This window comes from Theobroma cacao, chromosome 2 (genome assembly GCF_000208745.1).
Source record: "Theobroma cacao cultivar B97-61/B2 chromosome 2, Criollo_cocoa_genome_V2, whole genome shotgun sequence".
Lineage (NCBI taxonomy): Eukaryota > Viridiplantae > Streptophyta > Magnoliopsida > Malvales > Malvaceae > Theobroma > Theobroma cacao.
In genome coordinates this window covers 36,682,072-36,698,951 of record NC_030851.1, presented here as the reverse complement: position 1 = coordinate 36,698,951, position 16,880 = coordinate 36,682,072, and the positions used below count along the sequence as shown (strand labels likewise).

General features: G+C 29.8%; 1 protein-coding gene across 1 annotated transcript; it reads right to left on the bottom strand.

Moving 5' to 3' along the window:
- Positions 684 to 4,865, bottom strand: LOC18609897 (CRAL-TRIO domain-containing protein YKL091C). Its single transcript, XM_007045238.2, has 6 exons — positions 4,508 to 4,865; positions 4,145 to 4,400; positions 2,986 to 3,022; positions 2,714 to 2,831; positions 1,426 to 1,536; positions 684 to 1,093 (listed from the first exon to the last, which is right to left on the bottom strand). The coding sequence occupies exons 1-6, from the start codon at positions 4,577 to 4,579 to the stop codon at positions 956 to 958; spliced, it is 732 nt and encodes a 243-aa protein (XP_007045300.1). The 5' UTR covers positions 4,580 to 4,865; the 3' UTR covers positions 684 to 955.

Here is a 16,880-nt window from a genome sequence, read left to right as displayed (position 1 = left end):
TTAAATTATTTTTTCATTTTATTAGAATGTTAAATTGTACAATTTTTTTTTTTGGTTTTATCCATTGGATCAAATTGAACATTAGGTGTTTTAAGAGCCTTCATATGCTCACTCTTACTCCTAGTCTCATGCTGTTTTAATGGAGTGACAACACTCTTGTCAACTAACACTATGGATGCTGATCTTGGATTCCTCTTCCCCCTTTTCAAGCATAATTTCTTTTATGCATTGGCATAGGTTTTATTATTGTCTACCCTTTTTGACTTATACTCTCTTGAACTATGCCCTATTTTCTATTTTCCCTCTTTCCAGCCTCTATTTTGCTTTCTAAGACCTGTTTTGCTGGGGCAATTGCAGAGCCAAATGTTGGTGATGGTGTGGTTAGCCACCCCACAATAGCACTGAGAGTTACAACAGCCTTAGATGAACTATATAGTGGGCTTAAGGGATATAAGAGACTAGGCTATAGCTCATAAAATTGAGTATAGTTTCTCTTGATACCTTATGTATTATGCTATCTGGTCTTTTTAAGCCTTTTAGAAGAGCACTTTATATCTGCAAATCTTATCCAAACACTATACATACAAAACCTGAAATAGAACAAGGGAACATCAATCTTTTAGCCAGATCGAAATATATAATAAGAGATATATATAAATAAGGCACGCAAGTAATTTGTTTAATTAGATGATATTGCCATTGAAGAAGGTGTTGAGAAGGTTATTTTCAAATTTGTAGCAATTCAAGATGATGATAAGATACTCCATTGAAGCCAACTTCATGTTGGAACTATCAATCAGACTTAATATTTGTATTAGGTGGATTAATGGCAGCTGCATTGGTCCTTTTGAGGGTTTAAGTTTAGCCCTTCAATTTGCTGCAGTGTCGACTAATATTAGTCATGTTGAATACTCCAAGGATTAGCAACAGTGGCTGCCTAAAACTTATGGTGGGATCAACCTTCCAATGGCGGCACTACTACATCTTGAATAGCTGTCAGCTTTGCTTTACCACCATACTCGACTGGCACGGCTTCTTCACCTGCCTCATCTATAAAGCATTTCTTCTCATCTTCATTGGTCACAATCACAATCTGCATTCATTGTTGCAAAACAAGCCAAATCGGTTACCACATAACATTATATTGCGGTTCACTAAAACACAATCCAATTAACTTTACAACCAGAAACTCCTTTAACAGCATAAATCTACATGTGATATGAGGCATAGAAGCAGCAGGGCAGTCAGGCATATTGATCTCTATTTTTCGGCTACGAAGATGCACTAAATCCATGTTGCAGACATATATCCACCACCATTAAGTATAAAAATCATAGGGGCTAGTGAGTTTTTTACATATCTAAAGAGTTACACTTCTGCTAAGATTCTTAACACCACCATTTAAGAAAAAGAAGTAGTAACTACCTTTTCCAGTGTTGACTTCTCAATGAAGCGAGAAACCATCCTCCAAACACTAACAAAAAACCGTGGCATATGTAAAATGTACAACTTTGCTAAGCGCTCTGGGAAATATGCCTGCATGAAGTGAAGATTAAGACTAAATAAGTACCAGTGAAGAAAAGGCATCGAGTTTATGAAACAGAGCTTAGAGATAAATTCACCTTATTATCAGTCGGGATTTCAGAGAGTTAAGTACAATTCTTCTCATATTATCTATTTCCTTAATTAGACATGGAAAATAGCCTAGGTTCTTTGGGAAATATGGTAGCAAAAACGAACAAGCAGGGTAGAGAGACCAATTGACAGGTAGGATAAGAATCTAGTGAATACTTGGGAGACAAAATGGCCCAAGTTTTAATTTTAAAGAATGCTATAAACAGTTTCTAAAACATGACCTCATAATCAGATTATACACTAAATCAACCAGAAGACATATGTCATATGTTAGTACGTCATTAAGTAGGGTTCTGCTTACTAGGATTTTATTCCACACAGATACAAAACATTATTAGGCCCAAGAAAGTTAATAAGAATTCAGGATACCAGAAAAAAGTGTTCAGAACTTTACTTAATTTTAAGAATATATCCCTGCTATTCTGTAGCCCACATGGAACATTTAGCTTCTTTGTACAATAAGTGATATTAGAACTAGCAAGTTCAAGTAACAGAAAGAATTACCAACCTCAACTTTGCATACATATGAATAATTTGGATAAAAGAATTGGGGAAAAGCAAATCTACGACAAAAGTATGGTACAAAAAATTGGTTTACCTGTTCATTTTGAAGGGAAAAAAACAAGAACCATTAACAAACATTCCAAAGCAGGGTCTAGAAAGTGGAGAGCTGGACAGAGTTATAACTTCCAGCATTAGCATGATCTCAGCAGGCCAATATGGTATGCCTCACAGCCTGAGAGTTATTTTTATCTCTTACCAAAAAATATTAAATCTATGGGAGGTGAAATCAGTTTTCAATGGAGTCAACTCTACTCTGAGGGTGGTTTCTGCATTTTTATGACACGTACCCATATTCTCTCACTTTTTACCTTTATATGAATTAAGGGATACCATGTCTGAACGACAAAACTCTTCATACCATTATACAAGTTACCATTAAAGACATCAAAAATATTTTCAGCAAAATCACAGAGCTATCATTTTTTTTTCCCATGCCCTATCCTGGTTCCCCTTTTCTTATATAAGCCACATAAAATATTGTTCTTCTGAACTTTTTCCGAAAACATAGGCTTACCTGTAAGAACTGAAATCCGGTTATTAATCCACGCGCATCAACATTTTTGTATGTAATTTGTTGAAAATCAAGAATGCCAATCAACTTTTCATTTCCGATTTCTCTTCCTTTGACAGCGCTGAAATAGGCACAACTCACCAAGTCAAAAAATAAAATAATAAAGAGAGAAGCAATCAAATAAGCAGCATCACGTATATGAAAATATGAGCCTTGGAGCTTGTATTCCAAAACAACCTCACATAACAAGCATCATTTGTAAATCAGAATAATACCTTGCTATGGTTTTGTCTAAGATATAAACCACAAACTCTGCATCAAGAGATAAACAAAATTAATCAAATTTCACAAGCTGGCCACTTTTAAGAATATGTAATGAGAGATAATCAATTTCAAATAATTCTACCATTTTGGTACTAATAGTCATTGGCAGCAGGATAATGCAAGTTACAGTGCAATGCAGGCTTAGTACATCAGATGAAGTCAGTATCAGATTTCCACTCCCAATTACCAAAGAAGGCCACAGTAAAACATATATGAAACTAGCATATCATCTTATGAAGTCATGCGTACACCACAGCAGCTGCATGATACCATCCAAAAGCTGTCATACTCAGTTACTCACCCATCAGTGGGAAGTGGCAGAACCAGATGTATAACTTTTATAAATCTCCTATTCCTTAAGGATTGAATGCCAATCTATTTATGCAGTGAGATGTTACTCAACCATTTAATTTAAACGTTGTTCACTTTGGACCTAAAATTCCAGATTTTGTGTCAATTCTCAAGTCATTACTCAGAATAAAGTCACTGAAGTATGCTCAAATATGTTGTCAAAAGTCAAAACCCTCTTCTAACAAATAGGTCTCAAAAATCACTACTTTAAACTATAAAAAAAATCTAAAGAATTAAATTTTGAAACATAAAGAAAGATAGAAGGAGTCTTGCTTGGAACAAAAGACAAACATAACATATGAGTAGAATCTTACATAAGCTTCATTATAGTATTTCTAATTAAGATTAATTATTTATAAAGTTTATGTGCAAATATAGAATACTCTAAACTTGAGAGGCCACAAGTTTAATTTCTGCAAGGACATGTGTGAGTTACCTAATGTAATAAACAGGATTTAAAACGTTTTGGACCACAGTTTTATTTGGCTTCCCCACTATGTTTCGCCTTTATGATAAAACTTTTTTGTCATGAACCCTACAATTTTAGTGATCCATTTCATATGGACAATCCTGATCAAAGACATCATTTCACAAATTGGAACAGAATCAAATTTGTGGCAAAACTAATCATAACTCCATCAATATGCATGAATTATAGCAAATATTTTTCCCTCATGGATAACAAAAAATTACAGTAAATTAGAAGCATATTGATCAACCATGATAAAGAAGAGTGGAATTAATGAGCTAACTAATTACTCTTGAACTGGATAAGATCCTTTGGAGGAAAATGCTTGCATGCTTTGACAATTAACACTGGATATCCTGTCTTTGATGAGTCTTGCAAAAATATCTTTCTGGCTTCCAATTGATCAGGCACTTCAGACTCTGCAATGAACCCATTTGGAACCATAGAAGACCTCCATTGGAGCCAGTGGACAAACATCTTTGCAGCCTTTTCTGTGTCCATTGATCTTGCAATCAAGAACCTCATGAGTGTTGGATCCCCATATTTCTACCACACCAAAAAAAAAATTCCAAAAACATATTAAAAAAAATATGAATTGAAATTCAAGTATAATAAATATTGCATTTCTGTCACAAAAGGAATTGGTTAGCTACCTCTGTTGAAAACCCAAGTTTCTCAACCGATTTCCTCATCTGGGTCAGTGCAAGTTCTTGGCTTTTCTCCATGTTAGCGCAAAAAGAAGCTACTTTTGGCTTGTTAGAGAGTGATTCTGAACAAAAACCTGAGATAAAAAAAGAAGAAAGAGTTTTGACCCAGTTTCGAAAGAGGTTGCTTTACTTGTTTTGGCACGTTAAATGCAAGACAGAGAGAGATGGGTTGGGCTTGAGTTTTGACAAAATGGAAGAAAAGCAGGTGAGTTAAAGATGACAGAGAATAGGTGTGTAGCCAGAGAAATGGGGAAATGCTGAGAGTGACATAAACAAGTGGTTGGCTGTTGCTTTGGGAGTCAAGCTCCATTTTGAAAGCTACGCGTCTCAATTTTAACAAGTTCTTTAGTCTTTCACCCAACAAAAAAAAAAAATAGCTACAATACATGAATATTGGAAGATGATTAAACCGATTGGTTGGGAAGCTATTCTTCTATTAGCCACAGAAGCAAGCAAACATCCATTAGACTCTTTGTACAATCTAATCTCTAAATTATACCGCCAATTCATGTTTCATTTCTTTGTCAGGTTAAATAGATAAATATGAACACGTTACAAATAATTATTTATATTAAAATTTAAAATATTTATATAAATATATTTAATAATTTTATAACACAATACGAATGTCAATTTTATTTTATACGATATTACACAATTAATAAATACGATCAGAAAATTAATATATATTTTTCTAACATGATTAAATTAAAATATTTATAATTAAATATAATTTTATTATTTAAATTTAAAATCAATAATTATAAAAATAATTATAATAAAATAATAATAACATCTAATATAATAAAATTTAATATAAATATTAACATCCATAACATTCATTGTCATTCTAATAAAATATATAATTAACATCCAACCTTAAAATACTAATAACATTTCTTTTGGAATAGATCCAATATGAAGATTCCAAATGAAAATAAAGGAACAAAACAATTAGAGTATGGTATTATTACTTTATTATCTTTATCAAATTTAAACAACTATTTAAATAAAGTTAAAATAGTATTTCATTACTAATATTAACGGGTTAACAATTGTGTCATTTATAAATATTTAAATACGATAACTCGATTAATTAAATATATTTAAAATGTGTCTTAAATATGTTAAATGTGTTTGACACGGTTATGATACGAACGCATAAAGCTATATCTAAACTTATTTGATTTCATGTCTTTTCGTATCGTGTCCAAAATTATCAGATCAATTTTAAATATTATTTTATTGTATTTATCCACTTTTAAGATCAAAACTCAAACTTGAACTCTGTCTTTGGTATATACATTGGCTCACCTCACAAGCTTGTATCCCTATATTTAATATCCCTTTTCAGTTTCCCTCAAAGTCAACTTATATTTAAAATATTTATGTAACATTAAATATTTGTTTAGTGGTACATACATCTATTTTTAATTTAATTTTATCTCTTTCTCAAAAAAAAGTTTAATTAACCAATTTTTATAGTTAATTTTTAATTATGTAGTAATTTATCTTTATATTTAAACCACTTTAATATGTACACCTCTTATTTCATGTTTTATGTAAAAATTTAATAAGCTATTTTTTTATTTTTTATTAAAATTATAACTTATCAATGTTACTAAACGAATTTTACTAACAAATAAGATAAAGAAACACTACATTCAATGTATTTTTTAGACTTTCGTACCGAATCAAATGTGAATATGCTATTAGAGACAAATAAAGTAAATATATAGCTTTAGAAAATCAAATGTACTCCCTTGATCTCGAATCGTTTGTCCCTTATTGACTTTTTTTATCAAATAAATTTAAGTTTGATAATTATTTTTAATAAAATTATAAAGTCATAAGATGTTAAAAAATAAAAATTACAAATTTTGGGCTTCAAAATTTTTAAAAATATATTTTTAAAAATTTAATTTTATATAATATTTTAAAAAATTCATTAAAATTGAATTTATTTGATTAAAGAAATTAACAAAAAGACAAATAAAATAAGACAGACGAAGTATTAGAGGGCTGCAGTGTAATTTTATTGGTCAATTTTTTTAAAAAAAGAGATATTCAAACTCATATTTTTTAAATAAAAAATTCATATATTAATTAATAAATCAGAGATACGAGTGCTTGTTGATCATTCTTTTGTCCTCTTCTTTTACACTTACTAATATTTCTCCGCGGAAAGAGTCAAACTCAAATTAATTTTGATAACTGTTTTGCCAACTGACTTCTTTTGCTTTTATCTATTCAGTTTCTCCCTTTTTGAAAAATAAATTTCAAGAATTAATTTGCAGGTCATTATTCGAAAGTCTAAACAAGACAAAAACAAAATTTTTCATAGCAAAAGAACAAAATTAACTTTATTTTAGCAAGGACAAGGCTTTGGACAAGGAATATTCCTTGGATGGAAATGGTAGCCAGAACATATTCTTGGGTTGAAAAACCTGAAATAATATTAAAAAAAAAAAGAAATTTCTTTTAGTTAGAGGATGGGTTATATCATTTTAACTCATTGAATAACTTTTAAACATTTACAAGTTTTATAATGAAAAATTATCTTATATGTTTTTTTAAAGGTATAGTATTTTAAAAAGTCTCTAAACTATCTAATAAAATTCAAATAAATTTTTATATTTTTATTACATTCCATTAAATTTTTATATTTTTATTTTAAATTAAATAATCTTTATAACTAATAATTAATTAATTGTCATTAATTAATCTACTACCTGTCATTTTATACTCACTTGATACTAATGCGTAAAGTGAAAATGCTTGTAACCATGTCATCATATCATATTAGTATACTATATTACCATTCACCATGACATGTTAGCATGCTATATTATTGTTACGTGATATAATAAATGATAAATAACATTTTAACTAATAATAATTAGTTAACTGTTAATAATAAATGTTTATTTGATTCAAAATAAAAATATAAAAATATAATAAAAAAATATAAGTTTATTTAAAATTTTTTAAATAATATGTAAAAAAAAAAAAGCTCCACAAGTTTATATTATAGTTTTGTTCATGAATAATTACATTTATATGGTGTTAAAGATAATAATTTTCTTAGTACATAATAAAGTTAATTGAAAAAAGTCAAATCATTTTAAGTTGGAGGAAGATTCCCCCATTTGTTTTTTCCTTTTGAAACATTTGTAGCAATATAATAATTCAACTAAGCTAGTGATCATATCAATAAGCCAATTTATTTATTTTGGTGAGCTGATTAAACTTAGTTGTTGAATCTGATCAAGACATATAGCCTACTCTAAAAATAAAAAATTTATAATATTAATATATCTCAAATTCTCAATGTATATTATATGTACTATATACTTATTATCCTAAGATATTAAATCTTTTAAACCTCAATACAGGGGTTTAAAGTATCAATAAATGACTAATTGTTCATTCAAGTAACTATGTCAATTTAACAATTTTTTTATTTATAATTTAATAAATACATATAAAGTATCTATACCTAATTGTAGAATTTAAAATTTAAATGATAATATATAAAAATTTAGTAATTATTTTTATCATAAAGGTTTAATTCTGATCTTTATTTTTTTTAAAATATCATATATATCATTAAAATTTCAAAAAAAAGTTTGGAAAGTTTGAAATTTAAATTGATCAAATCTTAATTTTTTAAAAATTATAATTTTATGATTTTTTAAAAAAGTAAAAGATCAAACTTAAAATTAAGTTTATTTGAACAAAAACCCAGCCGCACCACCTCTCTAACACGATGGTTCCTGGGTTTCTCTCCCAACCAGAGGCAAAGGCGGGGCCTTTAACTTTTAAAATTTAATAATTTTTTTAATTTTATAGTTTTATTTTCTATTTCTTAAAAAAATTATAATTTTGTCTCTATTAACATTGAATTTTTTGTTTTCACCTCTTCAAACATAAAATTTTGACTCCCCCACTGCTCTCAACCTTCCTTTCCCGAGCCGTGATCACTTGTCTTAGCTTATTTTAGACGTTAACCAAACAAAATTAGTTTCTTTTAAACACTAAATTGCCCAATGCTATGAAAACCCTTTCCTTGGCTCACAAAATCTTAAATATGAAATTTTAGATCTCAAATCTTATATAGTTTTTTATTTTTTTATCTTTGAATAAATTGTGTTGTCAAAACTGATTTTCATCTCCAAAGTTTTTATTAATGCCAATTAATGGAGATTACAGCTAAAATATTCAAGGTAGCTATAAAAGAATACTTCAAATTGAGAAACATTGACTGGGCCATCCAACAAAGGTTGGCAGTTCTTGACTTAAACCCGAGTTACGGATAGTCCAAAAGTATATTGTTGCTTATCTGGTTCACAAGTTTATATTTATGCTAAGCCTTTACAAGAAGATGAAAATAGACGATACCCAGGTATTGCTATATTCGATTCTCTTCATCAAAGATTGTTCTTCCGTAGTTGATGTTGTTATAATTATAAAACGTTATAAGGAAGTGGCGCCCTTGATCCATCTAGACAAGGATCATTCAGACGTGGTTAAAGGTGCTTTCAAGATTGTTCGTCAAGCTGGAAAGACTCTCTTATCTTATCACAACAAAAGAAAAAAAAAGATTGAGCAAAATGAAGTTTTTTAATTTGGATTAGATTCATTTTTATATGTATTCAAAAATTTTATAAATAATACATAATTAGCTTTGATTTTGTTATGGTTTTATTCCTTCTTTAGATTCAATTTGGGTTTGATTCTTAAGGTCAATCCAATTTTAAAATTAATCACAATTATGATTCAACATTAAAAATAAATTTATTTTAACAAAAATAATTAATGAGTGATAAGCATATTAGGTGCGCTCGAGTATTTAGCTTATTAGATGTACTCGAGTATTTAACTCATTAATTGATGTATGATATTTTTACTTAAAAAAAATTTTGAATTCTTTTTACTCAATTTATAAAAAAAGACATATCAGATAGAAAGGGAGGCCCACAACATAAATGTAGGAGGGGTCAAAATATATAACTTGAAAACAATATTTTCAAATGGCAATGGGGGACCAAGGCTTATGCCAGCTCCCTTAGGCTTCACCTCTGGCCTCATATGTACTTCTTAATTAGCGTTGTTAGGCTCAAATTAATGCAAAGGGCAAGCTTCTACAAAGTCCAAGTTTAACTTTTTAAAAATAATAAAAAAAATAAAAGTGGAATTCGTTAGGAAAAATGTTTATCTGCTAGTACATAAATCTCAACAAAATGAAGAACATCCTCTAAGCTCTACAAGCTAAAGTATGAGCAATCATTGAGAACAAGTTTGGCTTTCTTAACTCGAAGAGGTAAAAAATTTTGTTAAGTTTAGATATAATATTTTAAAAAATTTTAATTATTTATAAAAATTTAAATAAATTTTTATTTTTTATTACATTTAATTAAATTCTTATATTTTTATTTTAGTTTAAATTTAAATTAAATTTTTATAACTAATAAATAATTAATCATCATTAATCAAACTGTTATTTGTCATTATACGATATTTAATATTCACGTGATATGTCTTGTCATTTTGTGATATGTAATGTTAAAGTAATATACTAAAATATTATATAAGATAACAACGTAAAATAGTTACGTGATATGATGAGATGTCCATATGCTAAATGTCATTATGTTTGGGGTCAAATTTCACGACTTTAATTATACACGTTCTCGAATCTAAATGCCAAATGAAGTCATAAAAGAAAATAAATTATAACATCCACAGGTAGCCCCCAACAAATTTGGTAGAGCTTTCACATGGTTTGCCTGATCCATACGTATAACCGGCCTCCTCTGTTTGTCAGCTGCAACCGCGTGGTCCGTAATCACATGACCTATACCAGAAAGCCAGAAACTTAACTCCATCCACATTTGATCTTTACCAATTCACATGACTCGTTGGAGCTGTCCGACTCACATGGCTGAAATCAGGGCTTGGTGATCACGCTCTCCATCACAGCTGCTATAATCTTGGACCGACCCACCAGCAGTAGAGGAGGGAGACTAGGAATCTGCATCCCTCTCCATGAGGTTTCAGCTGCCTTGTAGACTGCCAACTTGCCCTCTTTATTAGGGATTTTTGTACTTTCTGTTTAGTAGTATCGCTAAACGATAGTCACTCTTATAGTCTAAAAACTTCCATGCTTTCATAAGACAGATCATAACATCAATTTTACAATTCTAAGCGATTTAAAGTCGACTTAAATCTTATAATTTGTTTTTTTTTAATTCTTAATTAAGTAATGATGTTTTATTATTATGCATGTAAATTACAATGAAACAGCATACAAAGTCATGAATATTCAAGAAAATCCATGCATTTATATTAAACTTCACATTATAATTAATTCACCATTAAGTTTTAATACTTTTAAAATCTCAACTTTTTTATTTAATGTTGTTGATATTTTTTGTTTTTTTTTACTCATTTGTTTTTTATATTGGATATAAGCCTTTTAAATAAGTAACTCTTTAGTTTAAGGGTTAAGATCCTTTAAAAAGATGCTTTTTTAATGAGTTTAAATCTTACAATTTGTGAATATTGAACTTATTTTTCATATAATTTTTAAATAATCATTAGTTAAAAATCGATCCAATGTACCATAGCTTTTCCAAAAAAAAAAAAAAAATCGATACAAAACTCGATTTTACAATTTGATATTTTTATTGAGAACAGGTGGATAAATGTTTCAAATCGTTAATCATCCTAAAAAGTGTTCCTCCTAAACAATTTAGATTCTGAATTACCCATTAAGAAACAAGACCACCCTAAAATTAATCCAATTCCAAATCATAAACCATCCTAAAAGTGTTCCTCCTACTGTCAGCCACTTCAGGTTTAACGCAACCGCCTTCGTTCTCACCTTTTTTCAACATCAGGCTGCTCAAGCATTGACTTGCCCTAACGAGCGCTCCTCAACTTGTCTGTTTGCTGTGGTTTAGCTTCCATACGAGATTCCAAATTGTTATTTTCCAAAATTTCACTATTCCCACAAAACATTTCAGTATCATCAGCAGCTGCATCTCCTTCTTCATGCCTGCTATCAACTTCTTCACTGGTCAAATGCTGATTCCTAGCTTCTAAATGCAAAGAGAAACTGTTCTGGCCTCCACAAGAAGGCAAACACTGCAAATGGTAAATTTTCATTAGAGAATGAATCAAGTGGCAAAATATTTTTAGTGAAAGAAATGCCACATTAGAGCAACCAAAGGCCAAATCAACTTATGCACGTGCATGCTGTTAAGCAAATTCAAATTTATGAATGACCAAATTAAATTACCTATTCTGTGAAAACACTCATGAGATCATTTGGAGGAAATTGTTGTAGCATTGGTAAGCCCACTTTCACATTATCTACAAATTTCATACTTGCCTCCTATTGGCGATATAATGAAGCACAGAAAATTTCAAGAAAGTTTGAGGTGTGATATTACCATCCTTAAAGATAATTTTGAATCTTTTCGGAGTACAAAACTCGTTGTAAAATGATTGTAGTGGTTATCCTTCAGTATTCAATAGATCCTTCCTTATAGTTTGTACAAACTAGTAAGGGATAACAAGAATAACTAGTAAAAAGATTTTTCTGAAAAATAAAGCTCAGCAAGAAAGCAATGCAAATAGAGAAATAGTATGCAGAGAAGCTTAAGAGAAGAGTAGTAGAGAAGCTTTGCTTGGTGTGTGTGTTGTGACTGAGGTAGAGAGGCTATATTTATAGGCAAAAGATGAAGTGAACGTTTCATCAAATCAGGAGAATGAGGTGAATGTTGTACCAAATTAGGGGAGTTGTGAAAAAACCTAGATAACATGTATACTTAGTCAAGTAGACGTTGGGAGAGTTTTAGTCTGATCAGGTAGACGTTGGTAGAGTTTAACTTTGGCCTAGCCCACACGAATACTCATGCACAAGGGGAAAATCTGAATTTCTCAAAGCCTAACTCGATCTCGTGTGCACTCAAGTTCAAGTTCACTCTTTTTTTTTTCTTTGCAACAAGCCCAAAATGGGTTTGCTTATTTAAAGCACACACACCTTTATGTACCTTAACAATGTGGGTTGTTTGAATTTTATGAAATACACTATTTTTCCAATAATTCCCCACATATTTTGTCGTGATTAGTGCTTTTTAAACTATAAATCAGACCTAGAGAGAATGAAACATAAATTACAGAATTTTGGTGAAGTTTATAACTTATATGAATAAAAAATTCTTTATGTAAAATATAGTTTTTATCAATCACATTACACCCCTACAATTTTTGTTGTTCAACGCGGCTTTACACAAATAGGTCATCCTCGTACCTGGTTATTCATAAGTGCTATAGAGAATTTGCGACAATTATCATAGGAGCGACCCCATTTCATACTTATACAGGTGATTCCATCAAGTGTATACAACATTTTAATATATTACCCATTAGGGATATAGAATTTATTAAGCTCCTGTTTGGCTTGACTTTTTTCTAACTTGAAAGCTATTATGAAGCTTTTATGAAAAATAATAGCTTTTAAAATTAAGTTAAAGTTGTTTGGTAAAATTTTTTTTATAAGTTCTTTTTTATAAGTTATAATTTTTGTTAAAATTATTATAGAAAGTATTTCTTTTTTTTGAGAGGGTAATATTGTAATTATTTTTAACAAATAAGGATTTTTTGAAACAAAAATAAAAATTCTCTTATATTTTTAAAAGAAAAGAAGAAAAAGCTCATCCTTGGAGTTTTTTTTTAAACTCTTTTTTTAAAAATTTTGTTCTTAAAAAAAAAGTTACTTTTTTTTAAGAGCTTATCAAAAAATCATGTTTGATCTGGCTTTTGCTTTTAAGAGATAGATAAGCTGAAAAAAAATTAGGCCAAACATGCACTAAGAGTTTAACTCAACCTCTCTTTTATTACAGTTTTGCACTATCCATACACTATATGAGGGACAATAATTTTAATAATGCAATAATTTATCAACAAATAACTTGTTATTATCCATATAAACCTAATTCATGGGATCTCTGATCACATAGGTTATGTTACCATTATTTGTTGATTTTTTGCAATTAGTTTAAGTTTCATTCCCCTTGATGTATCATTAATCAATTTTCTTTCCAAGGGTTTAGTTAGAGGATTGGCCAAATTCAACTTTGACTTCATATAATTAATGGATATAATTTCATCTCTAAGCAGCTGCTTTACTACGTTATGTCTCAAACGAATGTGTCTTTTTTTACTATTGAAAGTTTTATTTTTTACAATGGCTATTGTCGCTTGGCAATCACAATATATAGGCACAGAAGGTGTTGGTTTCATTCCCAATGGAATATCAGTTAAGAGGTTTCTTAACCACTTAATCTCATTGCTAGCCAACTTTAAAGCTACAAATTCTTACTCCATTGTAATTTTAGCAATTATTGTTTGTTTGGTTGATTTTCAAGTTATAGTACCCCTACCAAGGGTGAATACATATCCATTTGTGGAATTTGTCTAATCTGAATTTGAGATTCAGTTAGCTTTATTGTACCATTCTAATACAACGAGAAATCCATTATATAAAATACTATAGTTTATGGTACCTCTCAAGTATTTCATTACTCTACTCAAGGCAATCTAATGATCTTGATTGGGATTTTGTATATATCTGCTCAGTATACACACAACATAAGCTATATCAAGTCGAGTATAATTAATCAAATGTATCAGACTCTCAATAGTCTGAGCATACTTAGATTGCACCACATTATCACCTTTATTTTTTTAATTGGGTATTACTATCATAAGGAGTACTCACTAGTGTGATATTAAAATGTTCAAACCTTTTAAGTAGCCTCTCAACTTAATGTTATTGCGTTAGCATTAAGCCACTATCACATCTTATGATTTTAATACCCTAAATAACATTAGCTTCGCCCAGATTTTTCATATTAAAATTAGATGTTAAAAAAAAATATTTTATTTTATTTACCACATCTATGCATATTCAAAACATCAATAATTTAATGATAAGCACAACAGGTCTCGAGTAAGTCTATATCTTGTGGGACTCCCCACATCAACATCACATCTTTACATAGAAGATACTTTTGTGCACAAAGCTCACATTTACTGTCGTTACTATAGGACCTAAATCTGAGATGGTTTTAAAAATATGGTCATTAAATCATGGGGGTTTCTAACATGATTCAAAATCAAGTATTTCAAATCAAAATGAATTTCCAAAGCATGACATGAAATTTATAAACATTGATGCTATCAAGCAAGCAGAAATTTCAAGCTTAATATTTTATGCCATTTATGCCCATTTTCAAACAAAGTATAAATCTCATAAGATAGCCACTATAGCATTAGAAATAAGGATTCTATTTTGAAGTAAACCTTGTGGATTAAATCAAATTAAAGGACTTGTTTCCCAACTTTGTAAATCATTATATATAATAGTATTTATCTATATAACAATATCCTTATAAATATGTTTTAAATCAATTTTAACAACCATGCTAAACCGCAATTAAAATAATCAAAGTCATGCTTCCAAATTCTAACCATATGCACCATAATATATATGCCGCCATTTAAATTTTTTATGTAGATCCATCACCTTTAACAATGTAATTCAAATACATTTCTTAAACAGATGAGCAAACAAGGAAAATGTATAACTAAAGCCAATTATACTTGAAGGTAGTCAAAGCTCTAGAATTGCAGAATGCACATAATCTAAAGGAGTAAATTATAAAAGCATAAGTTAAAAGATTGTAACTTTGTGACGTGAATAATGCAAAGCCAATAATGAGGCAAAGTAAACAATTTCTTAGTCCAGCTTGAATAACATTCTATATCTATTCCAATCTAAGCTAACTATCATTCTGCCAAATGTACCTTAAAACATGCAACAGTATACCAAATCAACTTCATAGAAACATCACACAAAATAAATAAGTAATTCTATTAACTTTTAATAAATGAAAAGTATCAACCAAATAGAAGTTTAGTTTAGGTAAATCATATGTATATACAACACAACAACCAAAATGATACTAATTAATAAGGTTTCCTGTTAGGAATTTGAAATCTTCTTTTTCAAGTCAAAGCAACAGGTCAGCTACTTTATTTTAACCATTAACCTAGATAAAACAAATATAAGCCTTTTGGTTAAAACTTGAAAATTTCTGTCAAGAGACAAATATGTATACAGTAGCTCATACTTGATATGTACATGGCTATGCTAACAAAAAATGCAACCACAAAAGAAACTCAAAACAATTTTTGCCATGAAATTAAGATTTTGTTTATAAAGCAAATTAGGGCAAGTTAAACAGGAAATATTATAGCCTATAAAAATAATAGTAAATGTTACAAAAATGTTTGAAGGACATGGATATTGAACCTAACAACCTTAGTGCACTATGCAAATGAAGCAAAAGTACACAAAGAAAGCACGTGGTGATGAATAGTATCTTTTGATTAAATTAAACCAAAAAGAACAAATAAACAACACACTCTTACCTTTAGGGCATTTTTAAGTGTCACTTCATCCAGCAATTGGCCTAGTGAAGTGGAAATGTTGTTGTCCTTCATCTTTTAAACTATTCTCAAAAGCTGATCCATTAAGTCCTTAAATAAACATTATATGACCTCTCGAAAAGCAATACAAGCATTCCACAAAGATATTTGCATTCTAAAAGTCTACCTAAAATTATCCTCAAGGTTGTTGGTGATATAATGAAGCATAGAAAATTTTAAGAAAGTCTAAGGCATAGTATCACCGTCTTTAAGGATAATGTTCGTCTTTTCAGAGTACAAGATTGGGTGAAAAAGACTGTAGTGATTATCTTCAAGGATTCAACAGACTTTTTCTTATAGTTTGTACAAACTAGTAAGGGATAACAAGAACAATAGAAAGATTTTTTTGAAAAATAAAACCCAGTAAGAAAGGAATGAAAATAGAGAAATAATATGCAGAAAAGCTTGAAAGGAAAGTAGTAGAGAAGCGTTGCTTAGTGTGTGTGTGTTGTGACTGAGGTAGGGAGATTGTATTTATAGGCAAAGGATGAATTGAACGTTGCACCAAAACAGGAGAATGAGGTGAAAGTTGCACCAAATCAGGAGAGTTGAGAAAAAACTAGTCAGCATTTATACTCAGTCAAGTAGACGTTGGGAAAGTTTGAGTTTGATTTGATTATACTTAGGAAGATGTTGGTAAAGTTTAAGTCTGAAGAGTTTAAGTACGTTGGTAGAGAAATAATATGCAGAAAAGCTTGAAAGGAAAGTAGTAGAGAAGCGTTGCTTAGTGTGTGTGTGTTGTGACTGAGGTAGGGAG

Bases quoted from the DNA above. Each gene is read 5' to 3' on its own strand.
- LOC18609897 (XM_007045238.2), bottom strand. From the start codon at position 4,579: ATGGAGAAAAGCCAAGAACTTGCACTGACCCAGATGAGGAAATCGGTT. The intron at 4,401-4,507 runs GTAGCTAACCAA...TTGGTGTGGTAG, and splicing joins AACTTGGGTTTTCAACAGAG to AAATATGGGGATCCAACACT. The intron at 3,023-4,144 runs GTAATTAGTTAG...CTCTTGATGCAG, and splicing joins GGATCTTATCCAGTTCAAGA to AGTTTGTGGTTTATATCTTA.